At 39.4% G+C, this 19,254-nt stretch overlaps 1 protein-coding gene across 2 annotated transcripts; it reads right to left on the reverse strand.

The window, feature by feature from the left end:
- Positions 1 to 1,292: 1,292 nt before the first annotated feature.
- On the reverse strand, positions 1,293 to 18,018 carry ubtd1b (ubiquitin domain containing 1b). Of its 2 annotated transcripts, none has more exons than XM_028029364.1 (5): positions 17,270 to 18,018; positions 6,052 to 6,279; positions 5,816 to 5,973; positions 4,483 to 4,773; positions 1,293 to 4,361 (listed from the first exon to the last, which is right to left on the reverse strand). In XM_028029364.1, the coding sequence occupies exons 1-4, from the start codon at positions 17,340 to 17,342 to the stop codon at positions 4,504 to 4,506; spliced, it is 729 nt and encodes a 242-aa protein (XP_027885165.1). In that variant the 5' UTR covers positions 17,343 to 18,018; the 3' UTR covers positions 1,293 to 4,361; positions 4,483 to 4,503. The 2 variants fall into 2 exon arrangements, with proteins under 2 accessions (XP_027885165.1, XP_027885164.1); XM_028029363.1 differs by having other exon boundaries at positions 1,293 to 4,367.
- Positions 18,019 to 19,254: the final 1,236 nt, after the last annotated feature.

A 19,254-nucleotide genomic window follows, 5' to 3' on the forward strand; every position in this document is an offset into this window, starting at 1 on the left:
CTGTTTAGGGGTTTGTTGGGGGATGGGAGAGGATAGTACCTATTTCTTTGTTTAAATGAACTGTTTAGCAATTTTCAGAACAGACACAGAAAACAGCTTAATTCAATGTTGCCAAAAATATAAAGGAATGTACTTTATTCTTCTAAATAGCGAATGCTGACATTGCTGTGGTTTCGTGAGGACTGCCAAACAATCCGACGAGCATGGCAGTTTTGAACAGGAAAAAAAGCAAGAGACAAAGTGAAGAATAAGTGTTGTAAATCTAGTGAATCCCTTATACATTGGTGCGTAACCGGTTTCTTACTAAAAACCTGTCTGCTGTGGCGTCAGGTCACCGTGGGTCCATCAGAATTCAGGGTAAAACCCACTGGGGGAGTGACCAAAAGCACACAGCTCTCCCTGTGAAATCCCACCATCAATAGGGGCTTTTTTTCCCCCAGACTCAGTGAACCACAGTCCTCCACAGTCTCTCTGTTGACTGTTTTACGGAAACCAAGACAGAAAAACTCCCTTAATACCTTCCTCTCTATGTGCCACCCCATGTGTTCGGCTAATGCTGGAATAGGATCCTTACATAATCAGAAAATACCTTCTGTGGCTTTTTAGAGAAAAACCAACTATGTTAACACACTGAGCAACTTCCTGTTGCCCAGACAGAAAGATGAGCATTTAACAGCTTTTCTTTGTAATAAACAAAATTAAAGCTTGTGATTTTTGCTGTAGCAGTGTTTGTCTGGCCTCATTCATTTGTCGAATGACTGTAGTCGTACTGCAGGTCGCAGAGCAACAAGAAAATGTGGAAAAAAAGATGGAACCCTACTTCATGAACCGGATTCTTTCCTTGAATGTCAGTCACATGCTACAAATGGACACATTTGCCAAGAGAAACCTGGAAACAAACGAGGTTCCCTATGTTCCTATCTGTGCACATGAACACAGCGCCATCTTGTGGTAAAGACGGAGATGCAGATATTTCTCACAATTGAATATCTTTGAAAATTTAATTTACTATAAGTTCAAACAGTGTATTAAAATAGCACAATTTGCGTAATGATTTTTGATTATTGTGACTTACAGTTAATATAAAGCCAAAATTCAGTTTCTCAAGTTTAGAATAACAAGAACATTTTAGCAATTTTTAATACTTTAAAAGGTAGTTGGACAATCAATGTGTGTGAGTTTCATGTTTTGAAACGATCTACTGAAATTACATTAAACTTATTGAGATGCATTTGTAGATTGTCTCCAGTGGGGGGAAGAAAACAAAACTGAAGGAAAACCTAATGCAAGAATTACTTTCACAAGTTTTACTTTATTCAACAGTTTAAAAACATGATTTTACATGAAATCAGCATATAAATGAACAATAAAATAACTTGTAAATGTCGTCCTTAACATTTCTCTCTGACTAAATAAACCCATTTTAAAAGAAATATTTTAGTGCTTTATAATGGCTGTTCTGCTGTGAAAAACAAAAATCTAAACCTAAACCTATAACTTAATTTAAAGTTCTTAAAGGCAAGAATAGTAAGTAATACATGGAGTGGCAGCTCTGTGCTGATATAAGAATATAATCTCTTGATCTCACCTTATGGCTTTTGTTTAATTTCATAGTCGTTTTGGGGATCCATTTGTGTACCATAAAAACAAATGTCCACAACATTTACATTACTCTGTCATGTGTTCTGTTCGGAGGTGTACAAAATGTTATTCTTGTCTATAAATTTTACTCCCGTTTCTCCAGACTGACCTGAATAATCCGAGTTACCAATGTGGACAGACTGAAACTCAAACATCTCTGGAGAATTGTGTGACATTTTGTGAACCTCTCCTGAAATATTAACATCTCAGACAAATGATCACTACAAAAACAAAGCATTTAAAAAATATATATTTTTTTTTTTGCAAACAAGCAACCAAATATAGGTGAAAATCAATCAAGTGGGACAAATTCACAGCTTTGGAAACTATAAACACACATTTGTTGTACTATGTTTTTACAAGCAGCTCACGCGAATGAGACGGTAAAAGAAGCAAACCTTGGCTATATGACTTCCATCCTGGAGGATATGCTAAAGGGGAAAGTTTAAAATTGTACAACATACTGTAGAGCAAGGATTTTCTTTTTTTTTGTTACTTACATGGCTTTACATTACTGATTTCACGTGAAGAAATAATGAAAATCAGATCCATCAGGTTTTAAAACGAGGTAAACATACCCTTTTTAAAAACACACTGAGGTTTTTGTTACCTGAAGTTGTAATTTTAATAAAAATATTCCATTTCTTTTCTAAAAGCATCGAGAAAGCGGAAAGCGTGTGTTACCGTTTGTACCATGGCTTGGCGCGAATGAACTGCAATAAGGCTGCCGAGGAAAACATTTCAGGGTGAGTAGCATTCTGCCATTTAGTGCTCAAAGTAACGTTCAACCGCGCTTTCCTATCGACTAGGCGTCCATTTTGTAATTGTAATTGGACGTTTGTAATTTAGCACCTCCCGCGCGAGCTTTTTACCCTGTGAGCAGTCCGGTCGCACTCGGCTCGCGCGCGCTGTTACAAAGTGGCCCGCTTTCTAATAAGAACAGGCGCGCGCTCCTCCTGAGCATAGTCATAAGATCGCGGGACGGTTACCGCAAAGTCTTGTCCCTTCAAAGTCTAATATAATACAATGTGGTTGGTTTTTTGACCACCAAGGGAAATAAATGCTGTGGGGGGGAAAGCGCCGTTTACAAGTATTAAACAGAAAAATGTTTGCGCACAAAGGGGCCGTTTAAAGTTGCGGGTTAAAAATTCCTTGAGATCAAGTGGTTACTGCATGCGTGCTTTACTGGACCCAGAAAACTAGAATAGGGGTTCCTTTTTGAGGTCCTTTGAAACTCTTGAATTATTTCTGAATCCCTTTAAGTTTCACAAAAGACAAAATAAAAGGACAGATAAACATCTGTAAAAAAAAAAAAAAAAAAAAAAAAAACCCAAACAAGCAAACAAAAAAAGTTTTCGTTTTCTAGTCGGGGCTCAACTCCCCAACAAGAAAACACAAAGATGGCGGTTCAATAAATGAACTCACCCTGAAACTAAGAGGTTCCTTCACAGCTAAGACGGACAGGACTCACTGATAAGCGAAGGGTTGGCTTTCAGGCTGTGCTCAGATTGTTTTGAAGAAGAGACATGTGAATACATTTCGTAGAAAAATAACCAGTGGGATGCCGGTCCTTATTATCAGATCCCAGCTGGGCTGGACTCTACTTTCACACAACTTTGTTGCTTTAGAAACAAAAACAATGTGAGGTTTGTTGTATTGCACATATAGGAAGAAAAAAAACAACAACTTGTTGTTCAAGTCTGTGACATTTGCGGTGGCGTATCCCTGTTAGAAGCGCTGGTATGGACATGACTTTGAAATGATACAAGTACCGTAAGTACGGTACGTACAAGTACGTTCAGGAGAAGTGAGCAGGTGGAGCGGTGAGAGAAAACGAAGCCCATCTCACTGTTTTTAGATAAAGTATTCAAAAGCTTTAAAAAAAAATGAACAATTCATTTTCTTTCCACTCTTTTCTTTATTGGTGGGCCATTATTTCACAATTTTCAATACGACATGCCACCACTAGGGGGGGAACAAGTCTCGGAGCTTTCAAATCAACCTCTGAATCTCTGAATCTGGGTTTTGGGTCACAGCTTTGACTCACTGCTCCACGTCCGTTTCTATGCTGGTGAAGGGAATTTTCCTTTATAGTTTCAGGGAATATGAAGTAATTACAATCATCAGCTGGAGAGAGAGGGGGGAGGAGGGGGGGTGGGGGGGATCCACAAAAACAATGAAAAAACAGATCAGAAAGGGGCAGTGTGGCTCCTCCGAGTGGTCACGAAGCCGTCTGACAGGCAGAAAACTGGATTTTATCGTAGATTGTTTTTTCTGCATTAACACATACACCCATTATAAGACAGCATAATAAAGGCAGCAGTGACAGCAATTTATGATTGATATGAATCTAAAAAAAATACACAGGGTTCAGCCTATAGCAGGAAGTCTCTCATCCTTTATATTAACCCTTTTTTTTTTTATCTTGAAGGCACACAATCCTACTGCAGAAGTATAGTAAGAACCTTTAATTGTGCAAAACAGCTCAGTTAGTATTTTGTCAGTAAAAGAAACGTGTTGCATCGTACGCTCCACCAGAGCTGCTAAGTGTCTGTGTGATTTAATCCAACCTCTCTGCGTTTCATCCACGTTGCAGATGAAAAGCCCAGAGGCCGAGTCTGTGTATGCAGTGGCGAAGGGCGCAGTTTCCGCCAGCGCGACGAGCTCCACTTCCGTTTGAAAGTGGGTCAGAGACGGTGAGGATGTCCAGACTCAGCAATCTGCTCCTCCAAATAAAACACAAACCAGAAATGTTAAAAAGTAAGCAGCACTTCTTCCTTTTTAATTTAAGCCTCCAAAATTGTGTTTTCTCTCAAAAGCAGCATGGTCAACGGGCGGTACCTCTGCTCCAACCTGCTGCAATCACTGGGACTTGGGCGAAGAGGGAGTGGTTATGGGTGACGGTTTGGGGGCTCCCGACGCCTGTGAGTTGACGATGACCTGGATGACGAAGTCCTTCTGGATCTTGGTGTCCTGCAGACGCGTCTTGTCCGTCAGCAGCTTGCCAGAGAAGAACCAGCGCTGCTGCAGCACGTCGATGTCCTCCTGGGCCTGCAGCTGCTTCTTCAGCTGCCCGATGGTGTCAGCCATGCTGGCGTTGAGGCGCAAGTCCTTTCCCGTGGACAGTCGTACCTAACAAGGCAGACGGTTGAACAGGCAAGCTGAAAAATCTTTAACAATTTCACTCCAATTTTACTTTGTGGATTACCACAGACAGAAGCTGCATTTAAAACACAAATGTGCAGAAAACTTTGTTGATATTCTGCTAGTGTTGAGGGGGAAAAAAGACTATTTGGCAATTGTGTTGTTTCCATTAGATAAGAAACACAAAATCCCACATGAACCAGTTTGTTTATGTGACAAGTCGGTAAAAAACATGCAGCGCTATCGTCCTGCTGTCACCGCCTGACTTCTTTATTTTTTCTGCCAGTGTAACATCTGGTTGTTGATCATGTGACTCGTGTGATGTGGAAAAGGTGTTTCTGTGACAGTTCTGCAAAATACAATAATTTTGATATGGCTGAACAATCAACACCACTCTAGCGGCAAAACTGTATTGAAATAGTTTTTGGAATTGCCGTGCATCCAAATTTAGTTTCGTAATTCCAATATCTAATCAATGACTGCGTATTTTAAATTTTTTTTTGTAAATTTCCACCAAAAAGTCAGACATTTTGAGATCTCAATTTATTTATTTATTTTTTAGCAAAAAAGTAAATTTCTGACTTTGAAAAGTTGAAAATTTGCTCGAAAAAAAAGTCAAATCTTGAGAATAGTCATAGAAATGTGGAAAAAAAAGTGAAAATTCCAAGTTAAAAATGTGAAAATTTTCACCTTTTGGAAATTTTCTGAGCTTCAAAAGTTTGACTGTGAACTCAAATTTCCACTCTCTTCTAGAAAATTTTTGTGTTTTTATTGCAAATTGTCAAACTCAAATTTCCAAATATTTAAATAAAAAAACAAAACCCAGAACTCTGTACCTGCCTTCACGGAAGGCAATGTCCACAACTTAGTTAAGGACATTAAGTAGACATTAAGGACTTAATGGACTTAATGAGATGTAGAAAATCTCTGAAATTTTTTGACAGAAATTTAGATCCCCCCCCTCATCTACCACAAATTGTAGGATAACGTAGTAGAGCATACATTGTAGTAGAGCTTTGAGTGGAGTTACCTTGAGTTGAAATTCTTTTTTAGACGCTATGGGGGGTTCGGGGCTGTCACTGCAGTCCTCATCGCTGCATTCTGAGATGAGGTTGACAGGGGGCGCTAGGCAGTAGACTGGCAGTTGGTAGCGGTTCCCCAGTTCGTCGTAACATTCGGTCAGAGTCCCTGTGAAAGGAAGGGAGAAAACAAATGTCTAAACTGTGTGTAAATGTGAGGAATCGTCCCGATGGAGACGGGCCCCACCGTGAGGCAGAGTGATGCTGGCTCCGTCCACTATAGCCTGGGCCAGCTCGTGGTCGTTGCACTCTAGGGCCACGGCGGCGGCCTTCAGGGCGTCCCAGATCTCCTTCCGGCCCTCGAACGCCGGGGCCGTGTCCCAGAACTCGTCTCGCTTGCTCCTCAGCTGTCCCTCCGTCATTGGGTACTCGCTCTTCCACTTGGGACGGTCTTTTTTCAGCGGCTCGTTCCGTCCTGGGAGAGGGAGTACGATAAACTTTAACAGCAAGAAAAAAAAATATTTATGTAGGATGCCATTGACTGAAATCTTTGTCACATAAGAAACTAATGAACTCTGTTACATCTTTGCAGTTGAATCATTTCATGTTTGGATAATTTATGCCCTCTGGTTTTGGATGTTGTGCATCTAGAAGGATTTCTGCTGTTTTTTTCTTTTTAAAGAAAATATAGCACTATAGAATGGATTTGTAATCCCTACAGCATGACACTGCCACCACCACGTTTCCCTCATGGAGCTCTTGGCTGATTTATGCTCCTTTTTACATGCTTGTCAATACTTCTAAAAAAAGGTTTTATAATCCATTCCCACTTTAGACTTTACATTCTACAAATATACACTAGTGTCCATCAAATCCCAGTAAAATAAAAACTGTGGCTTGCAGTTGTAGCACGTCAAAATGTGAAAAACCTCAAGGAGGCACAAATACGTTTTCAAGCCACTCAGCCACATTAGCTTCTAACAAGAACATATTTAAAGAGCCAGGAAGAGCTCTGCCCAGTTCCCTATGAACACAATTTGATTGTATTTGCATTTTAGGGCTCAAATAAAAGAAATAAAAATAAATAAAATGAAGACTTCAGGCTTAGTGTTGAAACATTCGCAAACACAGGAAAGCACCGCTCCATTATACCAGGTTGGACATAATAAGAGAGTGAATAAGATCTGATAACTGGACGATTTAGTGAACCTTTGGTGAAAAGCATTCTTGGTTTGAAGAGCAAGGAAACGACTTTTTGTTCAGATTGCAGATTTCTCCCCGGCAGATGTGTGTGCAACAGATATGAACCCACAGAATCTGATTCTCATTTTAACAGCAATAAAAATAAAAAAATAAAAACCTGGCAGGGAAGAGAAATCTGATCTGTCACCAGAGACAGGAAACACTCCCATCACACACCGACGCGTAGTCCCAGTCTAAAATTAGCAGGTGCTGCAGAGCTTGCAATATGCATGAAGGATGTGTACCCTACGCGTGTGTGTGTCTGTGTAACACTACCTGTGTCGTCCGCCATCGGTTTCAACACAAACGCAGGCACGACTCAGACATTCTGCTGCTTCCCATTGTTTCCTGAAGCTCCTAATGAAGTCATACCTTCCTCTGAAAATGTAAATTCTTCCTCAAATTTTTGTTGAAAAACATGGCTTTTGTACTGCAATATCAGAAAGAAAAAGATCTCTGTACCCTTAAATACGAAGTACAACACCTGCTTCAATTAGAGATGGGCGTCACTGGTTGGTGTGTAAAATATAAATCAGAAGAGTGTGACGTGAAGACCACTGCCTCCGTTTAGACTATATATGATAACACAAATTTAAGACCTTTATAAGACTATTATGAATGGAATTTAAGACCTATATCTTTAAAGAAATTTACAAACTTCACAGCCAACTGGCAAGAAATTTGTACTTGCCCAAGATAGACACAGTAAAGCTAGCTAGCAAGGATGTGTTAGCAGTCAGTTAGCGGTAGACTCAACTGTCTTGAGTTGGAGAACCCAAGGACTATGACTGAGTGCCACTCAAACTTTTGCCTGACAGAAAAGTCTCGCAAGGGGGAAAATAAAAAAAATAAAAAATAATAATTACATATACAAGATTAGTGACGTCAAGACAAAATTTAAGACCGGTGATTAAAATATTAAAAGGCCTACTTACTTTTTAAATGAATTTAAGACATTTTAAGGCCTTCATTTTAGATCCACAGATTCAACACTTTTAACATGCGCAGAGACCTTGAGTGAGAAATCGTCTGTTCATCAGAATCTAACAATTTTCAAAGTGACTGCCTCTGATCAAATATACATAGGTTTTTCTGCCCATGTGGTAAACTCACTATACCAAAACACTACCAGATTGCCTGACAACTTTCTTATAAAAGTGTGGGGGTTGGATCTGTTAGAGTTTCAACGATTGCTTCCAGGAACCGTTGAAACAAACAGACACCATTTGCCACAGAATGTCAACTGTCACCCATTCTGATGAATGTATAGATCCAGAGGCCAAGTTGATGGAGAACAGGAAGTCTTTCTACCTGCATGTGTTATGAAAGATGCTGGATATGGAAATATTGGCAGGATAACCTACTACTTTAACAAGCACTGCATTAGTCAGACGGAAGAGGCTTCCAAACAAAGAGTAATACACTTTATTGGTGCAGATATGAAAATTTGACCGCAACGGGGGGGGGGATTTCCATTTAATTTCATCTCTGTAAAAAAAGGGTCAAATTTGGTATGTCTCTTTATTTACAGTTGATGTGGTTATAAGATAAATAAACTGTTTAGTGAATGTCTTTTCATGCATTTTGGTTCAAAATGCATTCTTTTGAACCAAAATGCATTTTGGTTTGTAATAGGAAATCCACATCGATTTTGGGAGATTGGTGATTGGCCCATATTTACATGTCAAACCAATCTTTTTCATTGATCTTATTTACCTCTGCAAAGGTCTGAAAAATCAGCCACTGTCTCCTTTTGTTAACAATAATCACCTCACTGTTGCCATGCGAACTTAGCAAAAGACCTTCAAGAGCCTTTGAAAGAAAATCTTACGCAAGATCTAAATCTTTCATTTATAGTCATCTAATGTGAATCTGACGGTGTAGCAGATACTTTACAGGTCATGTTTGTGTTGAAAATGCAGCTCAGGTTTGGGGTCACATGCATGACATTAGCTCTAACTTCTCTACCAAACAAGACAGTCATGAACTGTTTCTACTATAAATATTGACATAAGGAGATTATTATAGTACAGACATCACTGTGATTCTAATCAAGTACGTCTTTAAGTGGACCCAATCGTAATGTAGAGAGTTAGCTACCCTACAGGCGCACACGTTTTTGGCAAAACTCAATTTGTGTTGTTTAATCTACAGATAAACATATTCGATCTCTTAAAGCTCAAGTAAAGAAAGTTCAAATTATTTGAAATACATTTTTATGCATCAGAACACAATTAAAATGGTAGCTGCACTAAATCTACTATGACATTACTGGTGATTGGCCAATGCACGAGAAATCAATATTCTCTACCTCCACAGAGGTCTGAAAATCAGCCATTTTCTACCAGGTCATATCTACATGTGTGCAGTAAATAGTCTCCCTTCTGTTAACCTAGCAACTTTTAAGACAAAAAAAATTTATCTGTATTGGCAAAAATTGACTAATACCAATTGGCCATGCATTAAAAAAACTGGAGGAAGTTGGACAACAACTGAGTGGATGAACTTAAAAAGAAGAAGCTGTATTCCCTGGAGGATAGATTTATCCTTCCCAGACAGCAATTGTGATTTTATTGTATTGTTCCTCAATTTAGAACCACAATAAAACCCAAAAACGGTAAGCTAGACTGTGTTTAAATGAGAATCCTAACTGAAACCACTCGCCTTAAACGTTTTACCCCCAAACTTACTGAGAAACTTCAGAGGACTCAAGTGGGAGAAGCACAGTTGATGGGAATAACTGTGGTCTGGAGTTTGGGTATGAAAAATAGGCAGAAACAAAAGGAAGTGATTTGGAGAACAGCCCCGCTGAACACAAATAGACGGATGAAGCAATGCATTACAGACAGATGAAGCAATATCAAGCCGTTTTGCTCCTGCTGGGCTCATAAAAAGCAGGGTCCATGTGAGGAGGCTGCATTGAAGCAGGATACATTTATGAAAGCTAATGAAAGGAGTCATGAACAAACAAATAAAAAGCCTCTCTGGTGCTATGTTCCATCAAACACACCATAAACACACAAAACGATTAAGAATGAGAAAAACAACAGGTGGTTATGAAAGGATTTTCTGGCTCTGCTGTAACATCGCGCTGCTCAAGTTGCGTTTTGCCTCAGACATTTAAACAGCCTTACACATTCTCCTGTTCTGAGGTCATTAATGCATGTTGGCGCATTCTCTCCCAACACGAAGCGCACACAAAGTGGTCTTTTTATTGTAGCACAAACTAAAAGGCAACAACTTGCTACAAAACAAAAAGCTCCTGCTACGTTTAAGGCAATGAGAAATACTGTAACTGCTTTCAGCTGTACTTTTGTCAGCTCATAAAATTTGTAAAGCACAATTAAAACTGTATTATCAGCGTGTTCGTCCGGGTGCTGGCAGAAACGCTGGTTGACATGATGCTCCCCGTGTGGTGGCGTACACCGCAGGCGCTTAATGTATCGACATGTTTTACAGGAGCGCGTACTCCCAGGTGAAGTCAAACACCTCCGCTCATCACCAAATCATCCAGGTTTCTGGAGTGGTTTCCAAGTGTAGCCACCTGGGTAAAGTTTACTTTCATGTTACTTAAGTGTTTGTTGCTTGCATGTAGGACTTTGTTGAACCTGATCTACATGTGTTTTTTTTTTAAAAAACAGACTATCCAACCATGATGGAACAAATGAAGGTTGTTTATTCCCCCAATAAGAGTATCTCCTGAGTACAAGGAGACTTTTCTAAGAACCGGTATTGGATCACTCTCCGTTCCTAGGAACAACCCTTTTGAGACCTTATACAGACACTGTCTGGAAGAAGGCCCAGCAGAGACGGTGCTTCCTGAGGAAACTCAAGAAGTGCAGCCTGCTATAGGAGCTGCTGGTCATCTTTCTACGCTCCTGTGATTCTCTCTGTCCAGTGTTTGTTCATCTGCCAGGAACAATTGGGTCTACAGAGAGGATCAGGGCTGACCTTCCCTCCATCCAGGACTTATAGGGCAGATCCCACACATCCTGGACACAAGCGGTTCAGACTTTTACCTTCGGGTCGGTATTACGGAAATGCCATTTGCTAAAACAGAGACAGTTTCTTCCACCAAGATGTTTTGATGAGTAAAGACGATTCAGAAATTCCCTTGAACTTCTGACTAAAACTAAAACAAACAATATGAGTTTGGTTTGTTTTATTCCCAACTAGTCTGCTGGTTTATGACATGGCTAGCAGTACTGATGAGCTGAGGAGAATAAAACATGTTAGCTCCTGAGAGAGTGGTCACCTTAAAGCACAAAGGACCAGTCAATAATGCTCATCAAGGTGAGCAAACATCTTTTAATGCCTGGACGCTGAGTTTGTATCCACCGCATGTGCGGGTGGCGTTTTGATTAAAAACATAACTGTGGACCACATGGTTGTCTCAGGACAGAATTTAAAATTAGTCAAACTTTATTTTTGGCTATAAATCCATCACTGCATACATTCAAAGTGACCAAGGAAACTTAACTGAACTAAATATTGCGATAATAGTTTAATTACGTAGCACAACTGGTAGAAAATAAACAATTGTTTCCCACAAGTATTTCTTTATTATTATTATTTATTTATTCATTACTTACTGATGCTATTATGAAACCTGGAGTGAAAAAGAATTATTGAAACAGTGAAAGTAACCTTCCTACTCATTTTCCAGTATTTGGGGTTTGTAAAGGTTTTCCACATAAAAGTCTGTTACGTCACAGGAGGAGTCATTCTTATCATAATATTGTTATTGAAGATAATTATGATGCATATGATGACCAATCCCTACTTGGGCTCAAACTGGGGCCCTGATAACGTCATTTTTAAATAATCAGCATACATTTCACAATATTTGTACTGGTGTAAATTCAGATTGGCCGCAAATGCAGGAAAACATTTGAGAGCTGTACAATTATGTCACACATGCCGGTTTGGAAAACTATTACAATCCAAACAAATTAATTTGCTTTTCAAATAATTCTAAATTTCCCTCAACAAGCTATGGCCCAGTGCAGACCCGGCATTACCGTGCTCCGGTTAATAAGCAGACTCTGCAGAGAATGAACCAAAATCCATCTGGAATGATCAGATCTCAGTTGCCTGCTTTAGACACAGAACAGGTTGGCACATCACACAATGCGCTCGTCAGCTGGGCAATGAACAGAACTTCTGAAGGGCTGCTTGTGTTTCCGTAAGATCCAGACTTTGAAGAAGTAGAGGGGATCGTCTTACCTCTCCACGTTAGATCTGTTCACAGTTTGGAGAACTTCAATGTCCTTCCAAAGACTCACGTTCATGGCATTCACGTTCAGTAAAGCCTGACAACGTGACTTAGCTGCATTTTTATTGTTTTATGGGATGATTTTATCACTTTGTTTTTACCTTACTATTACTGCTTGTTTGATGTACTGAACAACTCTCTGTTGGAGCAAAGGTGAACATTTAGTCCAGTTCTAAGATCTTAGGCTAACATGTTCAAACACCACATCCATCCAGGGGTCATGATCATCTACATCAGTCCTCCTTTTGAACCAAGCGCCATACTGCTAAATCATTCAATTCACTGGACAAGAATAGTGTCATCTCATATTAAATATCGAACATTTTTTCATATTAATGTAATATGGTGGAATACAGATGTGATCTGTGAATCTTGCAATACTAATAGGACTCCTATTGACTTAAAATAAATACAAATTTGATGTTCATATCCAACACATTTACTGAATGAGAAGTCTATCCAGCTACTTGATTATTTCCATTCAAACATGATTCAATAAAAAACGTTGCTTCTTTCCAATGTGTGTAGTTGTGACAAAGAAAAAAAAATCCCCCAATTACCTTAGTGCATAAAGTGATACTGTAATAAGAGTAAATCTGCAGTATATTGTGCAGCTCTAATTCTCAAACATCTGAGTTTTAAGCACAAGCTAACCGCTAACCTTCAAGAATTACGATGATCACCAGATATCGTTGTTCCAGATATTTTGATGTTGCAACTACATAGAAGAGTAAGAAGAGCTCATTAGAGTGTTTTAGTATTCCTCCTGAAAACGGTCAGTTTATAGAATGAGTCCAAAGCACTAAAAGCAGACAGTTAGAATATTACATCGTAGCCACAAGCGTAAGCTATTTACATTTTTAAAGAGAGCTGGACGACTACAACAAGGAGGAAAATTCCTTAGAACAAGGAGGCGTCTGTAAACAACCAAGCATTAAGTCAACATATGGTAATAAAGAAGCCGTCCTTTTTCTTTCTTTTTTTTTTTTTAGAGAAATTAGATTCCATGCAGGGCCTTTTCTTAGAGATTCAACTTTATTGGTACAGTTATAAAACAATATTAACATGTAGGTTTTATTTTGCAGTGAATAAAGTTGGGTTGTAAAGTGATTTTCAGTCTGAAATGACTGGGCACAAATTACTTTCTTTTCCTTCCAAAAACTGATTCACATTTTTCAGGAAAAAACAGAAACGGGGAGAAAGCACAGAAACGCAAGAACCCGTTACTCTGAACAGTAAATAATTTAAAAACAACTACAACAAAAAGAGAAATGCAAGAACCCATTACTCTGCACAGTAAATAATTTAAAAAAACAAACAAAAAAAAGCTTTTAGTATGTCTAACTTCCTGTGAATCTGGGTAAGGCCATGTCGGCGCGTGTCCCAAAAGACACAGGAGTCAGTAATGCAGCAGGACACGATGATACTTGCAGTTTTTCTCGTTAAACAGCAACTGGGAGCAGAGAGGAAGAGAGAGGGAGGCGTGTAGATATGAATCAGTGCGGGAAATTATCACCAGTCACAGTCATAAACCAGCTTTAATTTTAAACAGCCACTTATTGGCCTCCGCAGTCTGTACTAGGAGTCATTATGGGATGCAGACAAGAAGGCAGGGCCATGGTTTACTTTTGCATGAAGCTGAATCCTGTAATCCTGCTTCGAAAACTGGAGGCAACTCGGCATCCTTGAGAAAATGAAGGTGGAAATTATTTGCATTCTCCCTGGGCTATAAAGGTGTATTAGGGCCTTCATAGATAGAAAAAAGAAATAAATATTGGCCAAAAAAAACTCATATTAATCTTAGAAATGTTCTTGTCACACCTGCTTATCTTTAAAGTGTTTAAAACAGTTCTGATCAAACAAAACCAAATGCACAACTGGGTGTAAAAGCAAATGCCTCAACCACACTACTTTAACTTTACACTAATATTTTTTATCTTTGTATTCCACAAATATCTGCAGTATTTTTTTTATTTATTTAAATATTCCCTTTGAGATAGAGGAAGCAAAAATAAAAGTTTCCCCAAAGTTCTGCATATGAAAGGGAGGGGCAAGCAAAGCGGAAAATATTGATTTTATCAGTCAGACGTCCCTAAATAAACTCTTGACGTTCCTGTAGGTGTGACACTCCGTATAGGATTCTACAGCTTTTTAAAAAACAAAACGTTAAAGACAATGGACACCAGTAATAATCTCAGAAGCATTTTATGCTTGATGGGTAAATCCTGAGAGAAAGATTCATTTTAATCAAAAAAAGGAAAACATTCCAGATGACAGACAGTATTCCTAGCAGTCGACATCCCAGCAAGTTCACCTAGAGGGAAAACTAATTGGAATCACTATAGGATCTACATCTTAGTGCGTTTTCACACCTGATAGTTCAGTAGACTCTGTTCAATTGGAGACCAAAATTGCAACACTTATTACATTTTCAGCTGGTCAGGTTCTCTTTCACACTGCACTGTGTCAAACAAACCAAATGCTTTGAAAAACCTGTTCCCCTCCTCACCTTTGGTGGCGCTGCACTAAGAACCACTAAAGCAAACCACAACCAAACCTCTGAAGAAGACGCCGAGCGCAAAATGTCAACAAAATGAGTGCCGTCAGATTTTCCTGATTGGAGGATTTCTCTTTAGTCGTTATCAAAAGTCTACGAACCATTTTTACCATTTTACGTTCCACAACCACAAATCATGTGTTTGTTGTGGTTGTATTTACCCAGAATGCCACGCACTACAGTCTGGTTCCTGCTCTCTGGATCAGTTGCATTCACATATTCGTTCGAACCGCAACAGACTTCATTTCAACCGAACCGAGGCCTAGGTTTGTAGGCGGACCAGAGTTTGGTTTTTTTTGGTCCACATCAGAGTTGATTGCGCATTCACACCTGCCCAAACAAACTGGATTTTCTAGACAAACAAACTACAATTTGATTAAATCGAACTAAACAAGGCCGGTGTGAATACACCCTTTCAGTCTACATGCGTCACCTAAGTTAGGCCAAATCTGTACAGCTAGAGAAACATCCAGTACGTACAACTAGAGTCACTGGGGGTTAACTCTCCTAGAAGAACAGAGTAAGCCTTGGGTCCGCTGGATCAAGATTCAGAAAGAGGACCACAATGCACTGCTTCATCTGGTGTTTTAGTTTGTATAGCAATGTAATTAAGGGCCAAACCTGAATATATTGAATCCCACACCTGAAGCTTGGCTGAAATAGTATTGCAGACCAGAATAATGATCCAAAGCAAACCCAGACTGAAACCTATCACCATTCAGAAATAACTGAACACATATCAGAACGCCAACACTGTACAGAAGGCCTCATCAGGAATTCATTCAGACTGATGTGGGGAATAAAGTCAGACAGCGGATGACGGCTTCATGTCATTTATACCAAATGACATGTTGCTGGTTGTATTTACTATGTTTTAACTTATAGGTGTGGTGCCCAAAATAAGTAAAACCTCAGACACAAGTTACTATGCGAGGCGAATCTTTAACTTCGTCACCGACACTTGGCTGAAATTGAAGTTGAGCAGCAATTTCCAGTTTGTTCAGTTGAGCTGTAAATGCAGCATTAACCCTGATTAGGATGCCAAACATTAACATGGAAGAACACAGAGAGGGAACACAGCTGTGTTTAACTAGAACATTATACTTACAGGAAAGAGTGACACTGACTGATATGAAATCTATATCCCCATGTCACAGCTGCATATTTTACAGAAGAGAGGCAGGAAGCAGAACATCATCATTACTATTATTATCAACATAATAAAAAAGAGCTAAAAGTAATGTGTAAAGTTTGCCAAAAGTAATATAGAGAACACAGCAAATGGGTCAAGAGAGGATGAAATTTGACTTTCTGGTCTTCATGCAAAATTACATGTTGTTTCCAAACAAACACTGCACGACACTCTGAACACACCACTCATGGTGGTGGGAGTATCATGCTGTGGAAAGACTTTTCTTTGGCAGGGACAGAGCTGACTGGGGAAATGAATGGAGCTAAATACAAAAAAACCCAAAAACCACTGGAATAAAAAGCTGCTGGATAGTTTGGGTTCACCTCCAACAGAGCAACTGTTCAAAACACAGTCAGAGCTACAATAGTTTAAAACCAATGGGAGCCTAAATCCAATAAAGAATCTGTTAAAAATGGTATCAACAGCCGCTCTCCATACAGTCAAAGGGAGCTTGTGTTAGTTTGCAACAATGGATTTGCACAGATTTAAATTTCTAGCCGTGCAGACTAGATGCTGGTCTACAAAATGCTGACTCAGTGGGGCTAAATACAAATGAACGCCAGGTTTTTTTTGGTTTTTTTTTACACATTTTTCTTTGTAAAAATGATTAAAAACCACTTCCTTCCACTTTAATTATGTGTCACGGGGTCTATCAAATAAAATGTTATTGTGACTAAAGACAAAATATTCAATTTCTCAGGGAGGTCTGTAAACTTTTGCATGACAATGTTGTGCCCTTTAGTTGCAGCACTGTCACAAGGCCAACAGGCAGTTTTTCAGCTGTGACAGGAGGGAAGCAGCTACATGCTGTGCGGAAAAGTCCCAACAATTCGCACGTCAAGTGAAGAGATGAAGGGGAAGTATATGCAAAGTTAAAAAAAAAAAAAAAAAAAAAACAACATTTTAAAATAGTATGCTAGGAAATATAAACTAGTCCAGTAAACTAGTGGAGACCTGTTTCAGACCAAAGGTCTGGTAACGAGTCAAACTATTGCCGAGTCCCAGGAAAGCCATTTTACTCTGTTTACTTACAAAGGCATAATAATAAAAACCAGGACAGAACAGATGTCATGGGATAAATATCTGCCATGGTAACAGCAGCAAAGGTAACCACTCAGAGCGACGCAGGCCAGAAGAGCCGAACGTTTTTACATTTTCTACACTTAAAAAAAAAAAAGAAGGAAGGAAGGAAGTCTCACCTCCTCGTCCACCGTTCCTGGCCGATCCTCGGTTATGCGAGTCTCCCCAGTATCTCCCCACACATCCTCCCATGGCTGGAGGTCTGCGCTCTCTCTCCACGGGGTTTTTACTTGATGAACTGGGGGGTCATAGCGGACCAGGACGACGAACTATGTCCGACACGGAGGGAAGCAGGTGGCAGGTAGAACGTTCTGACCCCGATATTTCATCCGTATCCACAGTGTGGGTATCCAGTGAAGGCGTTTCGAAGCTCGCAGCAGATTTTTAAAGTCAGTTTGAGCGCTTTCACGACTTATAAGCGAACCGTTTATATGTTTAAACTTCAACAACACGAGACGAACTGTTATTTTAGAATGCAAGAACCAATGTGCTTATATTCCAGCTAACATTGCCCATTAAAGATAGTTGCGAAGGGGTCGCAACGCGCAGCTTTCACGCTAACAAGCTAACCGAGCTAACTAGTTAGCCACCACAACATCAGTAAACACAAACTTCAGCTAACCAACATCATTTCCCCGCGTGCTGGAAGTCCCACAAGTGCGGGGGAGGTAGTTTACATTTCCCCACCCCCGAAGCTCGGAGAGAAGAGGCACTGTTGTCCCCAGAAGCTGTCTCAAACGCAGCACGTCTTTAAATATCGAAAACGTCTCTTCTCGCTGGTAAAAGGTGACTTGAAGCGGTGAGCTAACGCCACCGAACTTTTCTGGAACGCATGCGCATAAGCGCTCAGGTAGGTTCATATTTAAAGGTAACTGCTGTTCCCCTTCGCAGAACTCATGAACGAACAGCGCTTTTGGTCACACCCTGCTTCCACTTTGTTAACTATATTTATTCTACAGTTGTTAAGAAAAAATTTTACTCCGTTTAATTTGTTTTTCTTTTAATCAATTTGACACTTCCATTGTACATAAACTCAAAGGAAATGTTGAAAGTTTAGCCTATTTATAGATAGCAAACAGGAAAAAAGAGATACATAGAGATAAGCTGAGGAAATTAATACGAAGCTTCTCTAAAATCTCATTTTTGCTTTGCATTATTTTCTTCAGTTAACCTAAGATTTAGCTTCTTCAGAGTTGTTACCACGGTCAGATCAACCGCATATATTGAACATATATTTTAAAATATATGCTCAATATAGAATTTTTTTTTTAATGTTTGCTTCCAAATCCAAATTATCTTCGTTTAATTATAAAGAGTGCGATAAAAATATAAACAAACTTGGTTTCAGTAATAATTATTTTATCAATTTTATTGTGACTTTTATGATTATTACTATAACAATCATTCAGCTTCATATTAGAACTGCATGGAGGCTCTGTGTGTTGCGACTTGAACTGGTGTGTTACCAACACTAAGTGCTTAATAAACATGATTTGATTTTTAAAATAATTGGACAGAATTTATTCCCCTTGTTAATCTACCATTTCTCTTTCATACATTTTATTCATTGTTGGCTTTCAGGGCCCTGTGATGGACTGGTGACCCGTCCAGGGTGAACCCCGCCTCTCATCTGATGACTGCTGGAGACGGGCACCACCAGCCCCCCTCACCACCCTGCAAGGATCAACGTGTTCAGTTCATGGATGGAAAGCTTTTAAGGTAGATTGTTTCCCTTAAATCCACACTTAAAACAACTTCATAGTTAATGCCAACATCAACTGATTCTATGATATTGCTGACTATTTTTTTCTACTTCTAGAAGGCACGCAGAAATGTTTTTTTCACTCCGGGCATCCGGTCCCAATCAGTCTTAAAATTGGGACGTCCACAACGTCTTAAAATTGTAAGTCATACTTTTTTCTTTGCTGTTTTTCTGTACTCTTTAAAATACAAGTGCTTTCTCTGTTTCATTGCCCTATTGTTATTTTTTTTTGTAGGTTTTTGTAAAGTGCAGTGGTGCAGTTAATGGGAATGTTCTGATCCTCACTGTTCTTGGGAAGGAGAAATGTCCGTTTGTCTGGAGTGATACTGTGATACTGAATTA

This window comes from Xiphophorus couchianus, chromosome 10, assembly GCF_001444195.1.
Source record: "Xiphophorus couchianus chromosome 10, X_couchianus-1.0, whole genome shotgun sequence".
NCBI classification, from domain to species: domain Eukaryota; kingdom Metazoa; phylum Chordata; class Actinopteri; order Cyprinodontiformes; family Poeciliidae; genus Xiphophorus; species Xiphophorus couchianus.

What these genes read in the sequence shown, in the direction of transcription:
- ubtd1b (XM_028029364.1), bottom strand. Translation starts at nt 17,342, where the DNA reads ATGGGAGGATGTGTGGGGAGATACTGGGGAGACTCGCATAACCGAGGA. An exon ending in CAGGAACGGTGGACGAGGAG is followed by an intron (nt 6,280 to 17,269) that starts GTGAGACTTCCT and finishes TCCCTCTCCCAG; the next exon opens with GACGGAACGAGCCGCTGAAA. An exon ending in AAAAAGAATTTCAACTCAAG is followed by an intron (nt 4,774 to 5,815) that starts GTAACTCCACTC and finishes CTGCCTTGTTAG; the next exon opens with GTACGACTGTCCACGGGAAA.